The sequence below is a fragment of the Equus caballus genome, chromosome 13, assembly GCF_041296265.1.
Source record: "Equus caballus isolate H_3958 breed thoroughbred chromosome 13, TB-T2T, whole genome shotgun sequence".
NCBI lineage: Eukaryota > Metazoa > Chordata > Mammalia > Perissodactyla > Equidae > Equus > Equus caballus.
Window position 1 is genome coordinate 35,237,680 of NC_091696.1, and position 21,878 is coordinate 35,259,557.

The window sequence follows — 21,878 nt, forward strand, 5'->3', positions numbered from 1 at the left end:
ATTTACTACAGAATGCTGTTTGAGGTGGATGTCAAAGAATGACTATCTGAGTGCTCCAACTAGAGATTCTTTTCCAAGCCTGTTCCGGCCAATCTGGGATAGGATGGCTTTGGGGCCCCATTGTACCAATAAGCCTGGAATGGTAGGAGGGGCCAGGTCGGGGAAGGGGTTCACATGTCCCACCAAGGAGTTCAGACGTTGTTTAGATATCCTGCTGCCAAATAATCAATATGCTATACCTTACTAGGTATCCAATAATGAGTAAGATGAGCCACTGCTGGGCTGACACCTACGTTTTAGGGCAGGCGACAGACTGTAAGCTGACTTCCAGTACGGTAAAGTTGGTGTCACAACTGAGAGGTCCCAAGAAAGCCTGCAGAAGGGATGCCTCCTGGAGCAGGTGAGCCCCAAGGTGAGATGTTAAGGATCAGGAGAGGTTAGCAAAGTGAAGAGGCTCAGGAAAGGTGTTGGCGACAGGAAACAGCTTGAGTGAAGTTCCCTATGTCTGGATCAAATTGCCTGAGGGTGTGGAGGGAAGACCAAGACATTCCTGGATGTTGGATTCTAAGTGGGGACTGGAGGACAACCCCTACAGGAGGAAGATTAGAGAGAATTGCATTTTACTGGACTCCAGTGACCAAGGAAACCATCCTCCAGATTACTGCTGAACTATACCAAGTACAATTTGGATTTTGGCTCCATGTTGGTGGGAAAAGGTGGCAGTGGCAGCTAGGTAGTACTGGGCTTGGGGAGGAGGCAACGTTCAATGGGTGAAGCCCAGCTTGCCCCTGTCTGGTGGTGTGAAATCAAGGGAGTCAGATCTGGTGATGGGCTCAGTCCTAATTTCTCTGAAGCACAGGACAGAATGGGATTCCAAGTGGCTAGCTTGGATTGGAGAGGAAGGCCCGGGCAAAGGAGACTAAGGCTCCGGGATAAGGAAGAGAAGCAGGGTGGCAAACTTCCACTGGTTTTTGACTCTCAGTTTAGTACATTTAAAAAAACCAACAACGTTTGTTAGCACCTACTGTCTGCCGGGCACACATGCTAGTAAAGGAAGGAATGGTGTTCTGTAATGCAGCCAGTGGGAGAGTCACATGGACAAGGTCTGTTGGTGGAGGAGTCCGAGGGTTACTTACAGCAGGTGAGAGAAAACCCCATCACCAATTCCAGATCTGTCTTAGGTTTGAATTTCCTAGTGCTAAATAAAGTCGCCCAACGTCTTAGATTGGGTTCTCCTTAGATCAGAGGCTGAGACAAAGACCTGGGTGCAGGTAGTTTATTTGGGAGGTGATCCCGGAAGCAAGAGTGAGGGAGTAAGAAGAGAGAGAGGGAAGTCGAGAAATCCAGAAAAGGGTTTGTTATTGAACTTGTTATTACCACTGAGGGCATGTGGGGCTCAATCCCTCTGGGGACTCCCTGAAGAACTCTATCGGATGTGCCTCAGGGATGTCCATCCAAAGGATGGGGGGCTGGGACGCTTATCCACTGGCTGGTCTTTCCCACCGGTTGAGGGTTGCCTCTGTTGGTGGAGGGAGAGTTGTGAATTTAACTCACCCCCAGGGAGATCTCTGGCCTTGGAGAGAACTTTCAGGCAGAAAAGCAAAGAGATAAATGGCAGGCATTTGAAGTGGGGGGTTGTCACAATGCCACAGCTTACACAGTTTATAGCTGTGGCTGATATTAGAGATGAGCTTAGGGCACAAGACATGGGGGATGAAAAGCTTTTGCTATGCTCAATTTCTCTCTAAGGCAGTTTATTCATTCAAGCAAACATTTGTTAGAATGACGGTCAGTGCTGGACATCTATGGTCAGCAAAACAGACCTAGTCTTTGCCTTAAGGGCTGACAGTCTTTTGTGGATTTTGAGCGAGTGTGATGGGTGCAATGAACATGTGAGTTCAAAATGGAAAAGTGCTTAGAAAAAAAAAAAGCTGCGTAGGGAAGCCAACCTTGGAGGCTAACTTCCAAGTCGGCTTGACATCTAGGGAAACCACAGCCCCAAGATCCTTCCCATCTCCCCAAACAAGCAAACTTTTAACATAATGACTGGATATTGTGATAAAATTGTTATCAAACTGCTAGAAATTCTACCAAAAGCTGTATCTGTTTTTGTCCCTCCCTCTCTCACAATTTTCATGTTTGAAAAAACTCACGCATATCTGCAAAGGTCTAGGGCCATCGCATTCACTCTTTAGCATGAATAATCAGACTGCTTTCTTCCTGACGTCCAGATGAGCTCAAGGTGCAGTGAGGAGTGGACATTTGGACCAGGAGGTGGGAATAGAGGTGATCTGGGGGCTAGTGCTGAGCACCTCAGGGGTGTCACCATAAGGGCCCCTTACCATGCGGAGGGAGGCCAGAGGCAAAGGCCATTTACTTTGAACTGTGATGTAGGGTGGGCTTTATGTTTTAAAAAGGGGAAGGGCTCTCCCTACCCTTATTTCTCCCTTCTGCAGTAACCAGGACTCAGGCTAAGGGTTAGCAAAGAGGAAAATCTACAGAGAGGAGGTCTCAAACCAGTGGATTTTGGGCTGAAGGCAGCACAAAGATGTCCTTTTTTGCCTCTGCACTATTTTTTTCTTTTTTAATTGAATCAACATTTAAAAATAGGATTTCCACCTTCTCTTAAAAAATAAGATGATCTGAGCCCTCAATTTGGCATGAGGGCAATTGGCTGGAGTTAAGTGGCACCCACCCTCTTTAGAAGGATGTTGATTTGCAGTTTGCTATAGTCCCCACCCTTCCTTACATTCTCCCCAACACTGAAGTATTAACAGGTTAATGTGATGATTGAAACATCAGGATTCTTCACTCACTGCTATGACCTATCTTGGTCCCTGTGATATTTCTGGGTCTGTGACCTTTCCTTTAGAGATCAAGTCTAGGGGCTTTGAAACACGCACGGGTTTGAAACGGATAAGAGTCTTACCACTCTCAAAGGCACTGAATTGAAGATCGAAGGAGATATTCCACGCTTAGCACAATGCTTGGAACACAGCAGCTATTATCAATATCCACTAGGAGTGTAAGACGCAGGAGGGCAGGCAAGAAACCGTGTTAGCTTCATACGTCGTCATATTCCCAGCATCTAGCACAATGCCTGGCACATAGCAATAACTATCTGTTGAATGAATGAAGGATGGTAGAGCTCGGCGGGGTTTTAAAGGTTGATCTGAAAAGGACAGTAATTCTGATAATACCGTTTCACTGCGGTTTCACTTCCAGGTGCCGCCTGGAAGACAAGCCCGCCGGGATGTGCCAGGCTCTGTGATGGCGTTCGGGTGGGCACGCAGGCGGTCGGGGTCCCTTGGGAGCCGGGTGGGGCTGGCTTGCCCAGGACTGGTCAGGGCCGTGTCCATCACCTCTTCCAGGGTCGGGTAAGGGGTGGCGTCCTGCTCCCTGGACTTTCCCAAGGCCTCCGCCATCACATTAGCGAAGCCAAAGATCTCCCCCAAGGGTCCACCACCCAGCGCCAGCCCCGCGCTCTCCGCCGCGCCTGGACCATGCCCACACTAGACATGGCCTCTCTCGGGCTTCACACAGCAGGACCGCGCCCAGCCGTGGGGCCATCTCGTCGGGCTGAAAGGGCGGCTTCGTTCCCACAGTTAACATGGCGGCCGCGGCGGCTTCAGCGCGGGGCGGGCGGCGCCGGGAGGCGTCACGTGAGCTGCCCAGCTGGGCGGACCGCGCGCGCGCCCGCCCGCCCAGCCGGCCGCTGCTCGCTCGCTGGCTCGCTCCGGGCGCTCTGAGGTGTGCTGGGCGTCGAGCCCCCGGCCCGGTGAGGCGCAGCGCTGCGCGGCGCGGCGGGATGCGGCGGCGGCCGTGGCGGGGCCGCGGGCCGGGCGGGCGGGCTCGGTGATGCGCGTCGGCGGCCGCCGCCATGTCCAAGGTAACGGCGCCCGGGCCCGGGCCGCCGGCGGCGGCGGGCGGGAAGGAGAAGCGCTCCTTCAGCAAGCGGCTGTTCCGGAGCGGCCGCGCGGGCGGCGGCGGCGGCGCTGGGGGCCCCGGGCCGGCCGCGCCCGCCTCGCCCTCGTCGGCACGCTCGGTGGGCAGCTTCATGAGCCGCGTCCTCAAGACGCTGTCCACGCTCTCGCACCTTAGCTCCGAGGGCGCCGCCCCGGACCGCGGCGGCCTCCGCAGCTGCTTCCCGCCCGGGCCGGCCGCCGCGCCCGCGCCGCCGCCCTGCCCGCCGCCGCCCGCCGCGCCCGCGCCGCCCGCCGCCGCCGCCAGCGCCGCCGAGCCGGTGCCCGGGGTGGCGGGGCTCCGGAACCACGGCAACACGTGCTTCATGAACGCCACGCTGCAGTGCCTCAGCAACACCGAGCTCTTCGCCGAGTACCTGGCGCTCGGCCAGTACCGCGCGGCCCGGCCCGAGCCCCCGCCCGAGCCCGAGCCCGAGCCCGAGCCTCCGGCCGGCCGCGGCGCGCAGGGCCCCGGCGAGGTCACCGAGCAGCTGGCGCACCTGGTGCGGGCCCTCTGGACCCTGGAGTACACCCCGCAGCACAGCCGCGACTTCAAGGTGAGCCCGCGACCCCCGGCCCCGCCTGCCCCGTCGTCTTCCCGCCCTTCCTCCCGGCCCGCGGTTGTCCGAAGAGGTGCGGGCCCCCAACCTGGGACGGATCCCGCGGTCTGTCGGGGAGAGTCATTCATTCATTTATTCATTCATTCACTCACCCAGCCCTCCATCCGTCGTGTATCTGTTAAGGGCTTACCGCGTGCCAGGCCCTGCGAGGGGCGCTGGGGAGGGAGGGCTCTGACCGTGGACGAGACCCACAGTCTTCCTGGAACTTGCGTTCTTGCGGGTGGGAGTGTTGAGCCTGGGTTCAAATCCTGGTTTTGCCACTTAGTAGCAGTGTGACCTCGTGCAAGGTACACAACCTCTCTGTGCCACCGTTTCCTCTCCTCTGGTATCGACCTCCTAAGGTGGTCGTGAGCTGCAAACTTGATATGTGTGGTTGAACCCTTTGAAATTACCCATTTTCGACACTAAGCCTTCCGGATTGGCACTTTCATAGGATGCAAACTAGTATGTAAGCTGCTTCCGTTGTGCATAGTACCATGAATATTTGCTGCCATGACTATTTTTATGGTAAACTTTAATAGGTTAAGGAGCTAATAGCAAATAGTGGTTTGGAGAAAGGAAAACCCAGCGAGCGATGTGAATTGACGTACCAGCAGGCTGCTTTAAATGGGGAGGGGGAGGTTAGGGTGACCTCTTGGAGGAGGTGGTGTTAGAACTGAGACTTGAGTAACCCCAGAGAGAGGCAGCCTTGGGGAGGTCAGGACAGTGGAAGTCCTTTGGTGGGAGTGAGCTGGTGCCCTGGGAGCCGTGTGGCTCTGGGAAGGGCAGACTCTGTAAAGGGCCGCATGGGAAATAGTTCAGGCTTTGCCCATCAAGATGCAAAATCGAGGATGTTATGTAGGTACTCATATGACAAGAAAAAGCAAATTTCCACAAATATTCTATTGACTAAAATAAAAATAAAATAATTGAGTCCAGTGTTTCGTAATTCAGGTCTACTAATGAGAATGGGCTTCTTGTTTTGAAGAGGGTTACGTTTAGCTTAATTGGAGTTCAAAATTAGTGTTTCCTGTCATCAAATTGGTGACAAGTATTCATCTCTGCAAATCATTCTTAGCCCACGGGCCATACAAAAGCAGGCAGTGGGCTGGGTACGGCCCTTGGGTCCTTGTAGTGAGTGGCTGAGAGCAGAGTGTGGGCTGGGGCCAGATGGTGTCGGACCATTTAGGCTGCACTAAAGAAGTGGGCTCTTATCTAAGCAGAAGGGGAAGATGGTTTGAGATTGTATGAGGGATACTTTTAGGTAGGAAGTGGATATAAATAAAATGAAATTAAATAGAATGAAATCGCACAGTGAGAAAGTGAATTCCTTTTCTCCTCTCTTTCTGTCCTGATCATGCCCAAGAGAAAGTCTCAGCGTGGTTGTAGCCCGTCTTTACCACCTCTTGCTCACTCCCCCACCTTTTTTTTTAAACAAGGGAGAACAAGCTTCAAGTTAGAGGCTTTAGTAGGCAACAGGAGCTAGAATTTAATAAGGTTCTGTTTTCATTGGGTTTGTTTTTACATTTGTCTTCTATTTATGGCAACTGGTACTGGCTTTCCATTGGTGCTATGAAGCTTCTTTCTAAAATAATTTTGTTTAAGTAAAAGCAAATGATTTGATTAAAATGGTAATCTTTCTGAGGAGTCAGCACTTGGTAGAGGACGTACTTTCTTTTTTTTGAGGAAGATTCACCCTGAGCTAACATCTGCCACCAATCTTCTTCTTTTTGCTGAGGAAGATTGGCCCTGAGCTAACATCTGTGCCCATCCTCTTCTACTTTATATGTGAGACGCCTTCCACAGCATGGCTTGATAAGCAGTGCATAGGTCCATGCCCAGGATCTGAACCAGGGAGCCCCCGGCCACTCAAGTGGCCTACTTTCTTGCTGAGGAACAACACTGCCAGGGTGTGCCCCTCCCCTTTTAATACAGTTTACTTATGTTTTATTTATATTTATGTTGTTCTGCCCTGTTTTTCTCAAAGAGAAAAAATGTTTGCTGTTTGATCTCGGAAGTTTGAATGGCAATACTTGACTGGGATAGGGACTGGAAAAAAGTGAGATCCGTGTCGGAGATCTCAAAATAAGGAATAGGAGAGAATGGCAACCGACCAGTTACTATAAGCCTTTCTTTTTTCTCTTTGCTTGTAGTTTCCTGTAAGTAGCCGCAGCAATTGCAAACTTTTCAAGGTCAGAGCTACTGTGTCAAGGTTGGTTTTCTACTCTTTTCCAAAATGTGAAAATCAATTTCTACAGCATTTTTGTATGTGAACATTTCCATTGCTTTTTAAGAGGTTATGTTCATTTTCTTATCCGTGAAAAAGCTGTGAACAGAAATGGGTCAATAATTCTACAAATGCAGAGGCTGATTTATAGGCATGCTTTGGCAAAGTTGAACAGATTCTTAGAGGCCCTATTTTTAAAAAATGTAATCTCAACCTTTAGTAGCTTTCACCTTGCATTCATTCCTTCCTTCCCATTTATTGAGGGTTTACTCAGTCAGTTAGGGATGCATTCAGCGCAAAAAAGAGGAAGCTCTAATGATGATGCCTGAAGCAATAGAGATGTTGAATTAGCTCACACAGTAAGTCTGGAGGTAGGTGATTCTAAGGTGGTACACTGCCTCGATGGGCCCAACAAGGACCCAGACCATTTCTGTGTTTCCACCCTGTTGTCCTTAGCTGTTATTGGCTTTTGGTCCCTGATGTTTGTGAAGGTATGAAGTCATTAGGGCAATAAAAGTTCTTCCAGAAGTCCCCTCAGCAGGCTTCTGCTGACATTTCGTTGACTATAATCGTGTTGGTTGGCCACCTGTGGCTACATTGGAGGCTGGAAGGTGAATATTTGGGTTTTCCTGCCTTAATAGAAGAGAGGAGTAAAGGAGGAGTTTGCCCCCTCGGCAGCCTGCCAAAGTGCCTCACCTGCCATGTGCCAGGCACTCTCGTTTGGGGAAGACCCTGTACCTGCCTGTGAAGAACTGAGTCTAGTGGGACCTGGTAAATCCCCCAAGACATCGCTTCTCACACTTTAATGTGCACATACTTCTCCTGGGCATCTTGTTAGGAAGCAAATTTGCCTCTGGTGGAGCTGGGTGGGGCCTGAGATTCTGTATTTCTCATAAGCTCCCTGGTGATGCTGATGCTGCTGGGCCAAGGACCATACTTTGGCCAGCAGGCTCCAGGGAACAAGTAATGCATCACAGAGTGGTGTTCTGATAGATGAATAGAAATTTGCTGGGCAGAGAAGCGGTGAGGGGGCATGAAAGGGCATGTGGTTTTGGGGGAACAGTGAGACATTTGGTGGCTGGTTACGCCGTGGAGAGCAATGGGGATGCAGAAAGTCTGGGAGAAGTGTGTTGTAAACGGGTTCTGAAGGGCTTTGTAGGCTGTGCTGGTTTGGACTTTATCCTCTGAAAGCGGAGAATCCAGATCCAGTTTTCAAGCAGGAGAGTAGTAGGGTCAGATCCACTCCCCCTGCAGTTAGGTAAGCCTCTTGGCACTGTGGAGGATTCCCTTTTTTTTCCATTATGTTTTCTTACAGCCAGACTTGATGGGTATTATTTTGAGCATAAAGTTGAGGGGGCCTGCACTGTGCCCGATTGGTTAAGTTCACGCACTCTGCTTCGGTGGCCCGGGGTTTCCCCAGTTCGGATCCTGGGCGTGGACCTAGCCCTGCTCATCAGGCCATGCTGAGGCGGTGTCCCACATGCCACAACTAGAAGGACCTCCAGCTAGAATATACAACTATGTGCTGGGGGGCTTTGGGCAAGAAAAGAAAAGAAAAAGTCGAACCCCAAGAAGGTGGATGCGAGGCATACTCTTCACCACAACCCCTCGCCTGTTGGTGGCACACGTCGATATTTGAGGCAGATACTCTTCTCTTGAGCTCACATTCCGCCTCAGGATCCTGCTCAGTTCTGGGCTCCGGGCAGGGCAGCCGTACCAGGTGATTGGAGTTGGCAGAGGAGAGAAATCATTTGCCATCATGAGATAGTTTGCCTTGAGGTCTTGAAAAGCACTCGGCATGTCTTTGAATGTGCTTTTATCTCTTAAGCTTCCGTAAGTTACTAATGGTTTTCTTTGTAAGTTTTTCAATTAGAATTCTTTCTTGCTTTCTGACCACATTGATTGGAGCTTAAGGAGCTTGCCTGGTAATGGAATTTTGGTTTTGGATGAGCTAGATAGTTGTTAAGGTTGGATTTTCATTTCCCAGAGTGAAATGGGTCGACTGGACCAACCCTGGTGTGCTTTAGGAAACTTCTCTAGCTGCCACCTATATAGTTTTTGTTTTTTAGGCAGATATTTTTCTCCTGCTCTCAGAGCAGTGGCTTCCAACCAGGTGCTTCTGCCTTCTCCCAGCCTCTCACTCCTGGGGACATTTGGTGAAATCTGGAGACATACTTTGGTTGTCACAGCTGGGGTGAGGGTGCTACTGGCATCTAGGGGGGAGAGTCCAGGGATGGGGCTGTTTGTGACAGTGTGCAGACGGCCCCCCTCAATACAGGATTTTCTAGCCCACCATGTCAGTAGGGCTGAGGTTGAGAAACTGTTGGAGGAATGTTTTGAGCCTCCCTGGCACAAGTTTCCCTTGCTTCCCAGCCTTTAGAATGGTTACCTTGCTGCTTTTTCTTCTTTCTGTGTGGCTGTGTTTGCAGCAGCACTTCAGTAAAATTTGGACTTCACTGGCAGGATCCTTGGATCACTTTCTTTCTTTCTTTTTTGTGAGGAAGATTGGCCCTGAGCTAACTTCTGTTGCCAATCTTTGTCGTTTTTGCTTGAGGAAGATTGCTGCTGAGGTAACATCTGTGCCAGTGTTCCTCTATTTTATGTGGGATGCTGCCACAGCATGGCTTAACAAATGCTGCTAGGTCCACGCCTGGAATCTGAACCTTCAAACCCCTGGCTGCTGAAGTAGAATGTGCGAACTTAACCATTACACCACTGGCCTGGCCACTTGGATCACTTTCTTTTTCTTTCTTTCTCTCTTTCTCTCTTTTTTTTTTTGGTGAGGAAGATTGGCCCTCAGCTAACATCTGTTGCCAGTCTTCCCTCTATTTTGTACATGGGATGCTGCCATGGCATGGCTTGATGAGCGGTATGTAGGTCTGTGCCCAGGATCTGAACCTGTGAACCTTGGGCCACTGGAGCAGAGCATGAGCACTTAACCACTACACCACCAGGCTGGCCCCTGGATCACTTAATAAAACAATGTGAGTAAGTAAAGCACTTTGGAATCTGAATACTAAATGTGCTGTTTAAGAGGGAATCAGCTTGTTATCTTAACTTTAATAGGATGCTAGCCTGGGTGCTCCAGATTCTTACAGCTGCTCTGTGATTTCTGGTACTCAGTGGCCTTTTGCAGTAAGTAAAAGATGGATGGTCATCTTTCAAGTAACAAAGATAAGTTTCATAGCAGTAGTTTTCAAACCTTCCTCCCAAAGAACAACTAGAACAGAGTGATCTTCTGATAAAAGAACTGTGGAGACTTCTTCCAAATTTGCAGTGAAACTAAAAGTAATTGATGAATAGAATTTTCTCTCCCATATTTTTTTCCTTGAACTTTGGTGCGTGGTGATGCTTATTTATTAGTGAGAGTTCTCAGGTTACAAAGGGAATAAACGTGTATAAATGAGTAGTGGCAGACTCATGGCAAGCTACAGTCAGGCTTTCACTGGCTCCATCTCACACCTTTCTCATGGGCTCAGGCTGGGAGCTCTGATTTCGTGCTGCGGAAAATGAAATTGTGTAGGTCCCGTTTAGATTTCTGATGGAGTGTGAAATAGAAAGTCTATCTCTTCCTGGTCAGTTTCCTCATCTGTCAAATGCTGTCACTTTTGTTTTAGTGAAGCTCTAGATCTCTGGAGGAGAAAGGAGGTGGTGGAATCGTCAAATTGTAGGCTTGGAGGGAGACTCGGGTGAGAGGTGAGTAGTCCCTAGCCTTTCTGGGTGAGGGAACTGAGGGTCGCCTGATGGCTAGAGGCCGAAGGACAGAACCAGAGTTCCGACTTGCACTGCTTGTCACCCCTGCGTTGCGGAGGCGCACACTGAGTTCTGCATCTGTGGTGGCCTTAGTACAACCACTGAAACGACAGGTCTTAACATAAAACATAAACAGGCAGGGTGGACGTGCTGAAACGTGTAGCATTTTTTCCCTCTAAGATTGTGGTGTAATCGTGGTGAAAGTAAGGTCAACTGCAGCTAGCTTTATGTATGTGCTGCTGCTCCTCAGACGTAGGCACTTCTGGGAATCTCCCTTAAAAAGGAATCCTTTGAGCTATTTAAATGCATGTATAAACATGTATACATCTTTTACATTGATGGACTCATACTCTCCATATAGTTCTGGAACTTGCGTTCCTCCTTTCCCCTACCCTGGACTTGAAAATATATCACGGGTAGCATAGCTTTGTTTCTTGTTGATACATCCAAGGCTACCTCATTCTTTTTAACAGTTATATTGAAACCCACTGATGTTTAGGTTGTATAAAGGTTTTAACCATCATAGCCAATCCTTCAGCATACGTCAAGTCTCCTTTTCTCAAGGATGAGTCTTAGAAGTGGCATTGCTGAGTCAAAGGGGATGTGCATTTAAAATGTGGATACACCTCACAGATTGCCCAGCAAAAGGTGGTACAGGACAAGATCCTCTGACCGATCCGTGGTGCGTGCCAGGGTCTAGCCTCCTGACATGCGCTTTGATGGCCCTGTTCTTCGTTTTTCAAACTTACAGTTATTTTCTTTCACGTAGATCAGTGTTGTTTCCTCTATGTTCTCCTTTTCTCCACTCTTTTCAACAAATGGATCGCCCTCCAGTAAGTGTCCAGCTGATGTATGGAGCTTCTCAGGTGGTAGAGGGGAATCATCAGAAAGCATAAGAAAATTTCCAAGAGGACTAGTTGGGGAATAAAAATACATGGGACAGTTATGGAACTCCGTGTTTGCTGTCTTAAACCACTTTTACTGAGCAATTATTGTGTGTAAAGGGACGAGTTGAGGGGAGGGGTTGGGAATAGAGGATTAAATTCAAAGATTATAGGAAAGCTTCTTGCCCTCAGAGAACTTCCCTACTTGTAGGGAGGCTGTTTTAAACTGTCCTGACTAGGAAAGCTCAGAGAAGGGTGAGATGTGGTGAGCTGAAGTGTCAGTAGAAGATGCTTTCATTGCCAGCAGTTAAGCTGCTACTACTTTATTGAGCACTTGACTCCATGCCAGTGCTGTGCTGGTCGTTGGGTACAGTGGTAAACCGAATGGTATGGTAATGGTGAAAAATTGGTACAAGGCCATGTGGTCCCTTCCTTCCTGGAAATTTTTTATTGTCATAGGGGAGGCAGATATGAACAAATACACACTAATAAATATGAAATTTAAAGTTATAAGAGCTAGGGAGGAAAAGAGAAAAGGTATGAGAGAGAATAATGGATGTGGCCAGGCAGGGGGAATGAAAGGTTGCAAAAGGCCCTGCAGTGGGAAGGGGCTGCATTTGAAAGTCGGGCTGGCCTTGTTCGCAGCTTAGAGAGCCAGGAGGAGAGTGGGATAGACGAGGCTGGGGAAGAGATAGGCAGAGGCTGGGTCCCATAGGGCCTCATAGCCAAGGTAAGGGGTTTACATTTGATTCTAAGAGCAGTGGGGTGCTGTTGCAGGTTTTAAGCAGAGTTCTGGCAGGATCTCATTAAAACGTGGATGATCCCACAGTGCTGAGTAGTGAATAGAAGGGAAGTGGGCAGACCAGTTGGGAGGGTTTTGTGATAGACCAGGTAAAAGTGGTGGACGGAGATGGAGAAGTGGATGGGTTTGAGATTTATCTGGAGGTAGCCCGCACAGGGTTTGCTAATGGATGGATTCAGGAGCAGTGTTACTTGAGGAGCAGCAGTTTTGGGGGGATCAGGAGTTCATTTTTAGATTAATTAGGACACTCATGAGATGTCTGGTGGGCAGCTGGATAATGGAGTCTGGAGTTCAGATGATTGAGACGGGCTCTCTGGAGAGAAAGATTTGGGAGTCATCAGCCTGTAGATGGGTTTAAAGCCATGGGATCTGGCTTAGAATGGGATTTGAAGGCTTGGATAGTTAAGGAGAAGAGAGATGACATTCCAGGTTGTTGGGGAAATTCTGGGCAAAGGCGTAGAGATGGCACATGGTCTAGGGACAAGGAGGCTTGGTTTGGAGCAGTTTTCTCAGCCTTGGCACTGGTGACATGTCTGGCATTATTGACCGGATAATTCTTTGAAGTGAGGGGCTGTCCCTGCCTTGTGGCTGTTTAGCAGGGTTCCTGACCTCTCTCTGCTGGATGCTGGTAGTAGAGTCCCCTTCTCCCACCCCGGTCTGACAATCAAAAATGTCTCCAGACATTGCCAAATATCCTGGGGGGCAAAGTTGCCCCGCTTGAAACCACTGATGTGGACAGAAGGGGAAATAAATGTAGATGGCTGAAGAGATGAGAGGGGGCAAATTGTGGGTGGCCTTGAAAGTCTGTCACAACGGTTTAGCCTTGAGGCTGCAATCAGTAGTGCCTCAATTGCGGCTTCTTGAGCTGTGCAGACACTGATTTGATGAAAAAGATGTTTTAGAAAAACAGGTCTGATGGTGAGCAAAAATGAATCAGACAGAGGAGAAAGTAAATGCAGGGAGAGGACAATCACAGGTATGAAGTGAGGAAGAGGAGGAGGAAAGGGTGAGTCCAAGAGACATTTTGGAAGACATGCTGACATTATTAAGGAGACTCCAAGAGATGGAGTGGTAAAGGGAAACTGAGGTTTCAGACCTGGGTGATGGAGAAAGTAATGGGGATATCTGATGGAAATGGAGCATTTGGAAGGGCAGAGTGTTTTGTGGAGCATATGGGGCAGAGATCATGCATTTAATTTGAACATGTGGGGTTGGGGGTCATGGGATATCTAACCTAAGAAGGGGGTTCCTAATAGACAGTTGGAAATATGGTGCGATTTAGGACCAGCTGCATAGGCTTGGATTCAGCTGCATAGAGGTCATGATGGAAGCCTGGAGCATTGAGTGTCTCAAAGTCAGAGGCCAAAGGCCAGGCCCTGGGGGAAAACTAAAAATAAGAGGTTGGGAGGAAGGAGAGGATTTGTTGAAGGGGCAGTCACAGGTAGGTGGAAGACCAGGAAGGCAGAGTCGTGAAACCTGCCTGCCTGCTCTACGGTTTGACTGCTTGCTCTCAGCCCTGAATACAGTGCAGAGCTGCAGAAATGTCAGTTTATCCTCAGATTCAGGTTGGTATTTGGTAGACATGATTTATTAAGTCCACTGACTTGTTGAGCACATTTCCCGCACTGGTCCTCTGTTGAAAGGTCCTGGGAATATGAAGATGAGGGAGATGGTCCGTTCCCTGAAGGAATTCAGGGTCTAGAAGGGAAGAGAGGCGGGTCAAGAAACAATTGCAGTGGGCAGGATGAGTGCTGTGATGGAGATAGCGCAAAAGTGCCGTGCAAATCCAACAGGGAGATCACCTGAGGGAGGAATGGGAGGGTTGTGGGGGCACTGAAGAGGTGGTACGTGGACTCTGTCTTGAAGGATTTATGAAACCACCATTCTGAGGTTTTAAATATAGCTTTCCAGCCAGCAACATAAACCAGCACTAAATCTGTTATTTTGATTTGCTCTAATGTGGTTCTTTATACATTTGCAGGGGCAGAGCTTCAGCTTGAACCCAGGGCAGTGTGATGATAACGTTCCTGCACTCACCCTGCTGAGCACATTGCCTTAGAGTGCCATCAGTGTACATTTTTGTACTTGTCCACGTGCATGCGTAATCTACACAGTTGCTATCGTCCTGGCCAGACCATTGGATCATGATTCTTTTCATGCAACTTATAAAATATTTTTCCATGTGTCTAAGTAGTACTCATAATACAGTTTAATGTTTAATGATATTTATGGTTTCATGTTGCTAAGTGATCATTTACTCATCCAGTCCTTTGTTATTGGGCGTTTCCCCCCAACTCTTTTTTACTAGGATGAACATGAATCATGTGTATAGCCTTGTGTTTTGCCATGTTATTTATTTAGCATAAATTTCCAGACATGTCCTCAGAACATCAAAAGCTTATGAACATATATTTTTTTTAATTTTAGTTTTTTAAAAATTTTTGGGGGAAGATTAGCTCTGAGCTAACATCTGCCGCCGATCCTCCTCTTTTTGCTGAGGAAGATTGGCCCTGAGCTAACATCTGTGCCCATCTACCTCTATTTTATATGTGGGATGCCTACCACAGCATGGCTTCGTAAGGGATGTGTAGGTCCATACCCAGGATCTGAACCGGTGAACCCCGGGCCACTGAATGAACTTAACTGCTGTGCCGCTGGGCCAGCCCTTGGATATCTTTTTGACTTCTTATATGTGTTGTAATATTACTCTTCAAAAACAAGAAATTAAAAAAATTACAGTGCCTCTAGTTTGATCATAAACTTCACCCAGCCCAGTGAATGGTGCGTGTTGGATGCTGAAAAACCATTTGTAGAGTGAGTTGGCTTTTATAATTTTAATTTATCATCAATTTATATTCATTCTTTGCTCATTTGTCTATTGGCTTTTTTCCCCAATTTTTTTTGTTGTGGTTAAATACACATAACATAAAATTTATCATTTTAACTACTTTTAAGTACAACTCAGTGGCATTAATACAGTCACAGTATTGTGGAACCATCAACCACTATCCATTTCCAGAACTTTTTCATCATCCCAAACAGGAATTCTATGAATTAAGCAGTAAGTCCCCTCTGGACACTGGTAACCTCTGTTCTACTTTCTGTCTCTATGAATTTGCCTATTCTAGGTACCCCATATACCTAGAATTATACAGTACAATACACAAAATCCTTTTGTGTCTGGCTTTTTTCACTTAACATAATGTTTTCAAGATTCATCCGTGTTGTAGCAAGTAGCAGAATTCCATTTCTTTTTATGGGTGAATAATATTCCTATGTATGTATCTACCGCATTTTGTTTATCCATTCATCTGTTGATGGACACCTGGGTTGTTTCTGCTCTTTGGCTATTGTGAATAATGATGCTGTGAACATAGGTGTACAAGTATTTGAGTCCCTGTTTTCAATTTTTTTGGATTGTGGTAATTCTATGTTTAACTTTCTGAGAAACTGTCAAACTGTTTTCCACAGTGGCTTCACCATTTTACATTCCCACCAGCAATGCTCAGGGGTTCCAGTTTCTCCACATCCTTGTGAACACTTGTTATTTTCCTTTTTCTTTTTGATAATAGCCATCCTAGTGTGTGAAGTATTTCATTGTGGTTTTAATTTGCATTTTTCTAATGACTAATGATCATTAGACTTGGGCCATCTTTTCAAGTGCTTATTGGCTGGCTGTTTGTATCTTGTTTGGAGAAATGTCTATCCAAGTACTTTCCCCATTTATGAATTGGATTTTTTCATGTTGATGTTGAGTTGTAGGAGTTCTTTATGTATTCTGGATATTACTCCCATATCAGATATGTGATTAGCAAGTATTTTCTCCCATTCTGTGTGTTGTCATTTCACTCTCTTCATACTGTTCTTTGATGTACAAAGTTTTCAATTTTGATGAAGTCCGGTTTATCTGTTTTTTTGTGTGTGTTGCCTTTGCTTTTGGTGTCATATCTAAGAAGTTATTGCCAAGTCCAATGTCATGAAGTTTTCCCTCTATGTTTTCTACTAAGAATTTTGTGATTTTAGCTCTTATGTTTAGCTCTTGGATTCATTTTGAATTAATTTTTGTCTATGGTGTAAAGTTACTTCATTCTTTTGCACATGGATATCTAGTCTTTCCAGCACCATTATTGAGACTACTGTTCTTTCCTCATTGAATGGTCTCAGTGCCCTTGTCAAACATCAGTTGACAATATATGTGAGGATTTATTTCTGGGCTCTTTGTTCTACTCCATTGGTCTGTATGTCTGTCTTTATTTCAGTACCACACAATGATGATTACTCTAGCTGTGTATCAAGTTTTGAAATCAGCAAGTTTGAGTCCTCCAACTTTGTTCTTGTTTTTTAAGATTTTTTTGGCTTTGGAGTCCCTGGAGATTCCATGAGTTTTAGAATAGGCTTTTCTATTTCTGCAAAAAAAATGCTGTTAAGATTTTCCTAGGAGTTGCACTGAATCTGTATATTGCTTTGGGTGGTATTGTTATCTTAACAATATTAAGTCTTCCAACCCATGAACATGGGATATCTGTACATTTATTTATGTTTTCTTTAATTTCTTTCACTTAAGTTTTGTAATTTTCAGCATACAAGTTTTTCACCTCCTTGGTTAAATTTATTCCTGAATATTTTATTCTTCTTTGATGCTTTTGTGAGTGGAGTTGTTTTCTTAATGTATATTTATTTTGGATTGCTCAGTAGTAGTGTATAGAAATGCAACTGATTTTTGTGCATTAATATTGTATCCTGCACTTTGCTGATTTCATTTATTAGTTCCCTTAACAGTTTTTTGTGGCTCTTTAGGGTTTTCTACATATAAGATCATGTCTTCTGTGAACAGGGATAATTTTACATCTCCCTTTCCAATTAGGATACCTTTTATTTCTTTTTCTTGCCCTAGTTGCTCTGGCCAGAACTTGCAATACCTGTTGAATATAAATGTTGAAAATGGGCATCCTTGTCTTGTTTCTTGATCTTAAGGGAAAGTTTTCAGTCTTTCACCATTGAATATGATGTTAGCTGTGGGCTTTTCAGATATGGCCTCTATCTTATTGAGGAAGTTTCCCTCTGTGCCTGGTTTGTTTAGTGTTTTTATCATGAAAGAGTGTTCAGTTTTGTCAAATTGTTTTTGCATCAATTGAGATGATCATGTGATATTTTTCCTTCATTCTATTAATGTGGCATATTACCTTGATTCATTTTCCTACGTTGAGCCTCCTTTCATTACAGGAATAAATCCCACTTGGTCAGGGTGTTTATTAGGATTTTGAATCTCCTTACCTTTTTTTAAAACTTTGTAATAGCTCTTTATAGGTGCTATTATAGATGTAGACGTGTGTAAGGTAACAACTTCATTAAGCCTTTGATACATTTGATGGAGCTATTTCCCTCAGTCTCTTACTCTTTTAGTTTTGTTACTTTTGTGTATTATAGAAGGTTTTAATTTATATTTTTGAACCTGTCCCTTTCTCTTATTAGTTTTGTTACCATATAGCTGAAAAAGTTATTCTTGCATATAGGATAATGTTTCTATTTTATTTTTTGTTAGTTTTTTCCTATTAGGTTCTAACATATTTATCTCTTCAGTAGTTTGGAGTTTACTTTGGTGCATGTGTAAAGTGGGGATTGATTTTAAGGTTTGAGATTCCCCATCTTGTATAGTGTAGGGAGTGGCTGAAGTCCTGGGCTGGGGAGCCAGACTGCCTGTGTTCAGATCCTGGCTGCATCACTTTAGCCTTGGGGCCTTGGGCACTTAACTCTCTGGGCTTAGTTCCATCATTTGTAAAATGGGGATAAGAGTATATCTACCTCATTTGGTTATTTTAAAAACAAATAAGAGAAAAACTTGGCCTGGCATGTCATCAGTGCTGAGCAAGTTAACTGATAGTCACCCCAACCTTATCATCACCCTGCTAGTTTGCAGAAGGCTCCTCCATATTTAGAATTTTATGTTCTGTTTCTGAGTTTTGTATTCTCTTTCATCAGTACTTTTATTGGTATCACATGGCATTATTGTTGCTTATGCTTCTTTTCATGTTATTTTTTCCCCCACTGTGAAACATTTATATTTGCAATATTAACTCGATTAAAACCAGTGCAGAAAAGTTCTTAGTACATTGGGTAATAGGTGAGCTATCTTGCTATTCTTTAAAAGTTCTCCAGACACATTTTAGAATCATTTTGTTAGGTTTCAAAAAATAAAGTAACCCTGTGTGAATTTTAGTGTTAAATATCTACATTAATTTGGGACAGATAACCATCTTTGCTGAATGCCTGCCTGTCACCTATAAAATCGGTAACTTTCAACAAAATGTAAACTAATAACAATGTTATAGTAAGAAAGCCTGAATTGACTGATAACTGAGGAAGAAATAGAAAGAGTTATTAAAAGAACTGCCTGTTCTCCCAAAAGATAACGGAATTGGATGGATTTACTCATACATTCTTCCAAGGATCAGATAATCCTGGTGTTATATGACTGTCAAAAGTGTAGAAAAATTTCCTCTCAAAGGCAAGAAGATTCTGTTTCTTAAACCTGTTTGTGTCTGGCTCCTCCATTCCACTGTAATCCCACGAAGGCAGTGAGCCTGTCTTATTCAGCATTGGTTTGTAGGAGGTGCACAGTGTGTTGGTTCATCTGAACTGAAGATGCCACGAGCAGAGACAGCTTGCAGACCAGCCTCAGCTGTCCACGTAGACGTGCTGCTCATGGGCCGCTTCTGCTGTGGGCGTGGGTCAGACCTCGCTCGAGGACTGTGATTGCTCTTGGGCTTTAAGCTATGAGAAGAAGGGGGAGAAATTGGAAAAGGGGGTGACATACCTCAGTAGACAGAATTTTTTGAGCAAGTTGTCTGAAAATGAAATGAGCTGCCTTATATAATAATATTTTTATCAGCAGACAAATTAAAGCAGAGTCTTGGGTGATATTGTAAGGGAGAAGCACATACTACATACTAGTTTGGGCTGGACTCAGTTTCTTTCCTTTTCCTTGTCTCCTGCTTTTTCTCTGAGTTTTGAACATATGTAAAATGTATATTTGAAGCAGAGTTGACAGTGATTGACAGCTTTATGGGTGTGTGAAGGGTGCATAAGAAGGAGGAGATGAAAATAACTTTGAGGTATTGACACAGGGTGTCTTGGGATGGGGGCTCCTCAAGACTGGAAGCACAGAATGGAAAACGTTCTGGAGGTGGGGGGGATAAGTTCGGTTTTAGTCAGGTCATATCATATTTGAACATGAATCCTAGGAAAGCTTTATTTCTGTAAGTTACATTTGTTGAATGTCATGTATCAGGCACTGTGCAGAAGTGAATCATTTAAGTTTTTGGTGACCCATGTAGAAGGGAGCTGATCTGGTCTAAATATGGAAATCTCTCTAAATCAATACAGATGTAGTAATGTGGATGCTTTGATACAGATGTAGTAATACAGATGCTTGTCCTGAGTTACAGATGCTTGCCCTGGCTTAGTTGTTTTACATCTTCCTGTGTCTGGCTGAATGTTTTTAGTGGACTCTGCCACTTTTGTTTTGTTATTAGTGTGTGGTGTGATGGATTTTTCCTGTCCCCATCTATCCACTCGCCACAAGGAGGGCCTGCTAAAAAGGGCAGTGTTCTTTGTTTGTGTGGTTCCCCACAGCTGTTTCCTATAGTAAAGACTCTGGAAAACAATGACCTCATGGTTTCCACAAAAAAACCTTTTATATATAGTAGTGGAAAAGAAATCATTCAAAACTGAGTAATTTAAAGTTCTGTCCTCTGTGGCTTTTTCCTTCAAAAATATTCTTGTTTGCTCTGCTAATTAGTTGCTCATTGGCTATTCCTCAAATGACCTTTTGTGTCTAACAAACAACATTTTTGCAGTGGAGCACATCGAGCTGTCTTGTCTTTCATTTCATTGTGATCTTTCTCTGTTTGGAAATCATTGTTTTCTGCCGCAGACTGTGGCAGTTCCTAGAGGAATTGACCAGTCCCCGAACATCTGCTGCTTTTTACCTCCAGTTGTTGGGCTTGGATGGCAGCAAACATGGTCCACAAACCAGCAGTTCACGCTTTAGATTTCGTAGGACTGGTCAGGAAACACTTTTGTTGCTTGAACCTCTGTAAGCTCATCACCAGCTCAGTAAATTCTTTGACTTTAACTCTTGGTCTTCTCATATTTAAGAGCAAGGTAGAGCTGTCTGATTCTCAGGAGATTTAAGAAACAATAATAATCGTAATAATGAAAGTACCACTTATTCACGTGAAGCCAGATCATTTGCAAAGTACGTTCATATACAGTTTTTTCATTTAATCTTCACGACAGCCCTGTGAAAGAGGCTTTGTCATTCCATTTTAAAAATTAGGACATTGGGATTCAGTGCTAGTCAGTAGGAGAGCCAGATCTCCAAGCTTGTGTGGTTGTTATGAAAGTTACAGGAGAAGATGGAAGTGAGGGTTTAGTGTGGAAACTCTCACCCAGTCAGTTTCCCAGAAATGGTGGGTGGTGGTAATGGAGGTGCTCGTTCAGGTCTGTGGTCATGCAGGTACCCTTCGCCATTTCTAAACTCTCTTCCAATTGACAGTTTTTATTGCTGCCAGATTAATCTTCTTCAAGTTTACCTATAATTACATTATTTCTCTTCTCAAAAATTGCCTTTACTTTTTCTTTTATCTACAAAATGTGGTATAAATTTCTTAGCTCGGCATTTAAGCTTTTCCAGAAAAATGAAATAAAAAAGGCATACATAAAACCAGGTCCATTAAAAAAATTATTAGATTCAGTAGACATAAAATTACTGTTAATTAGCTCTAAGTGTTTCTAAATGCTCACTCTCAGTTTCTGTACTTATCTTGTCATGGACTGGTGACAAAAGCTCACAGATGGGCATCTGTCTGTGGATCATACCTTGAAGAGTATGACTGTGGAGCCTCCCGGTCTGATTTTGCCAGTTGTATTCCTGTAGCTTGAATTAAAATGTTCTTCTGTCCCTGTATTTTCTGTAAATTGGTAGTTAGATTAGATGCTTAAAGAGATTCAGGGTTGAGTTCCCACCCCCCTTTTTGGTAGAACCGGTTTGTGAGTGGTGTTGTAAACTTCCATCAGGAAGCTATAATGTCTGTTTTTGTCTCTCATAGTCTTAGCAGTCATTGATGGTTATTCCTTGATCCATTAGTTCATTATGTGTTGAAAAATGGTGCTGTTATAATTTCAACATTCCTTCTTCACTTATTAGCTGGAACACTTCTATAGAGACTCTTGCCCTTGGCACTTGTTTACCCCAAAGTAAATTTGGAGAAGGCAAGATAAATACTTGATTTTTTCCCCTCTTTCTTTTCCGTTTTCAAAATAATTACTTGATTTCCAAATGTGGTGAGTTTTTTGTGGTAACTCTATGAACTCATGGATTTAAGTGCATATTTGATGTTTACGGTTGTTAACCTTATTGATGCTGTAGGGGAAGAAGACAATTCTTCTACCTTCTAGGTCCTTCTGACTAGTCTACAAATTAAACTGACATGAGACAGGATAACAGGAGAAAATCAAACAAAGCTTTATAACATGTATACATGGGAGAAACCCAGGAAAACTGAGTAACTTGCCAGAATGGCCTAAGCCACCACCATAAATACCATTTTCAGCTAAAGACAAAGGAGGATTTGAGGGTACTGGTTTGGG

At 45.0% G+C, this 21,878-nt stretch overlaps 2 protein-coding genes across 10 annotated transcripts in view; one reads left to right on the forward strand and one right to left on the reverse strand.

Moving 5' to 3' along the window:
- The window catches only part of SCNN1G (sodium channel epithelial 1 subunit gamma), a 55,561-nt gene extending 51,943 nt beyond the window's left edge, over positions 1–3,618 (reverse strand). For 2 of the 7 annotated variants that reach the window (XM_070232116.1, XM_070232114.1), the window contains exon 1: positions 3,201–3,618. The gene's annotated coding sequence lies outside the window, so the exon portion shown is untranslated. Of the gene's footprint in view, positions 1–2,929 lie in introns of all 7 variants that reach the window. The other 5 variants (XM_070232120.1, XM_070232117.1, XM_070232115.1 and 2 more) reach the window with 4 other exon arrangements.
- A 144-nt stretch (positions 3,619–3,762) lies between these two features.
- The window catches only part of USP31 (ubiquitin specific peptidase 31), a 73,515-nt gene continuing 55,399 nt past the window's right edge, over positions 3,763–21,878 (forward strand). For 2 of the 3 annotated variants that reach the window (XM_023616128.2, XM_070232112.1), the window contains exon 1: positions 3,763–4,519. In XM_023616128.2, the coding sequence (XP_023471896.1) occupies positions 3,881–4,519 (639 nt within the window). In that variant the 5' untranslated portion in view covers positions 3,763–3,880. The remainder of the gene's footprint in view (positions 4,520–21,878) is intronic. The other variant, XM_023616127.2, reaches the window with a different exon arrangement.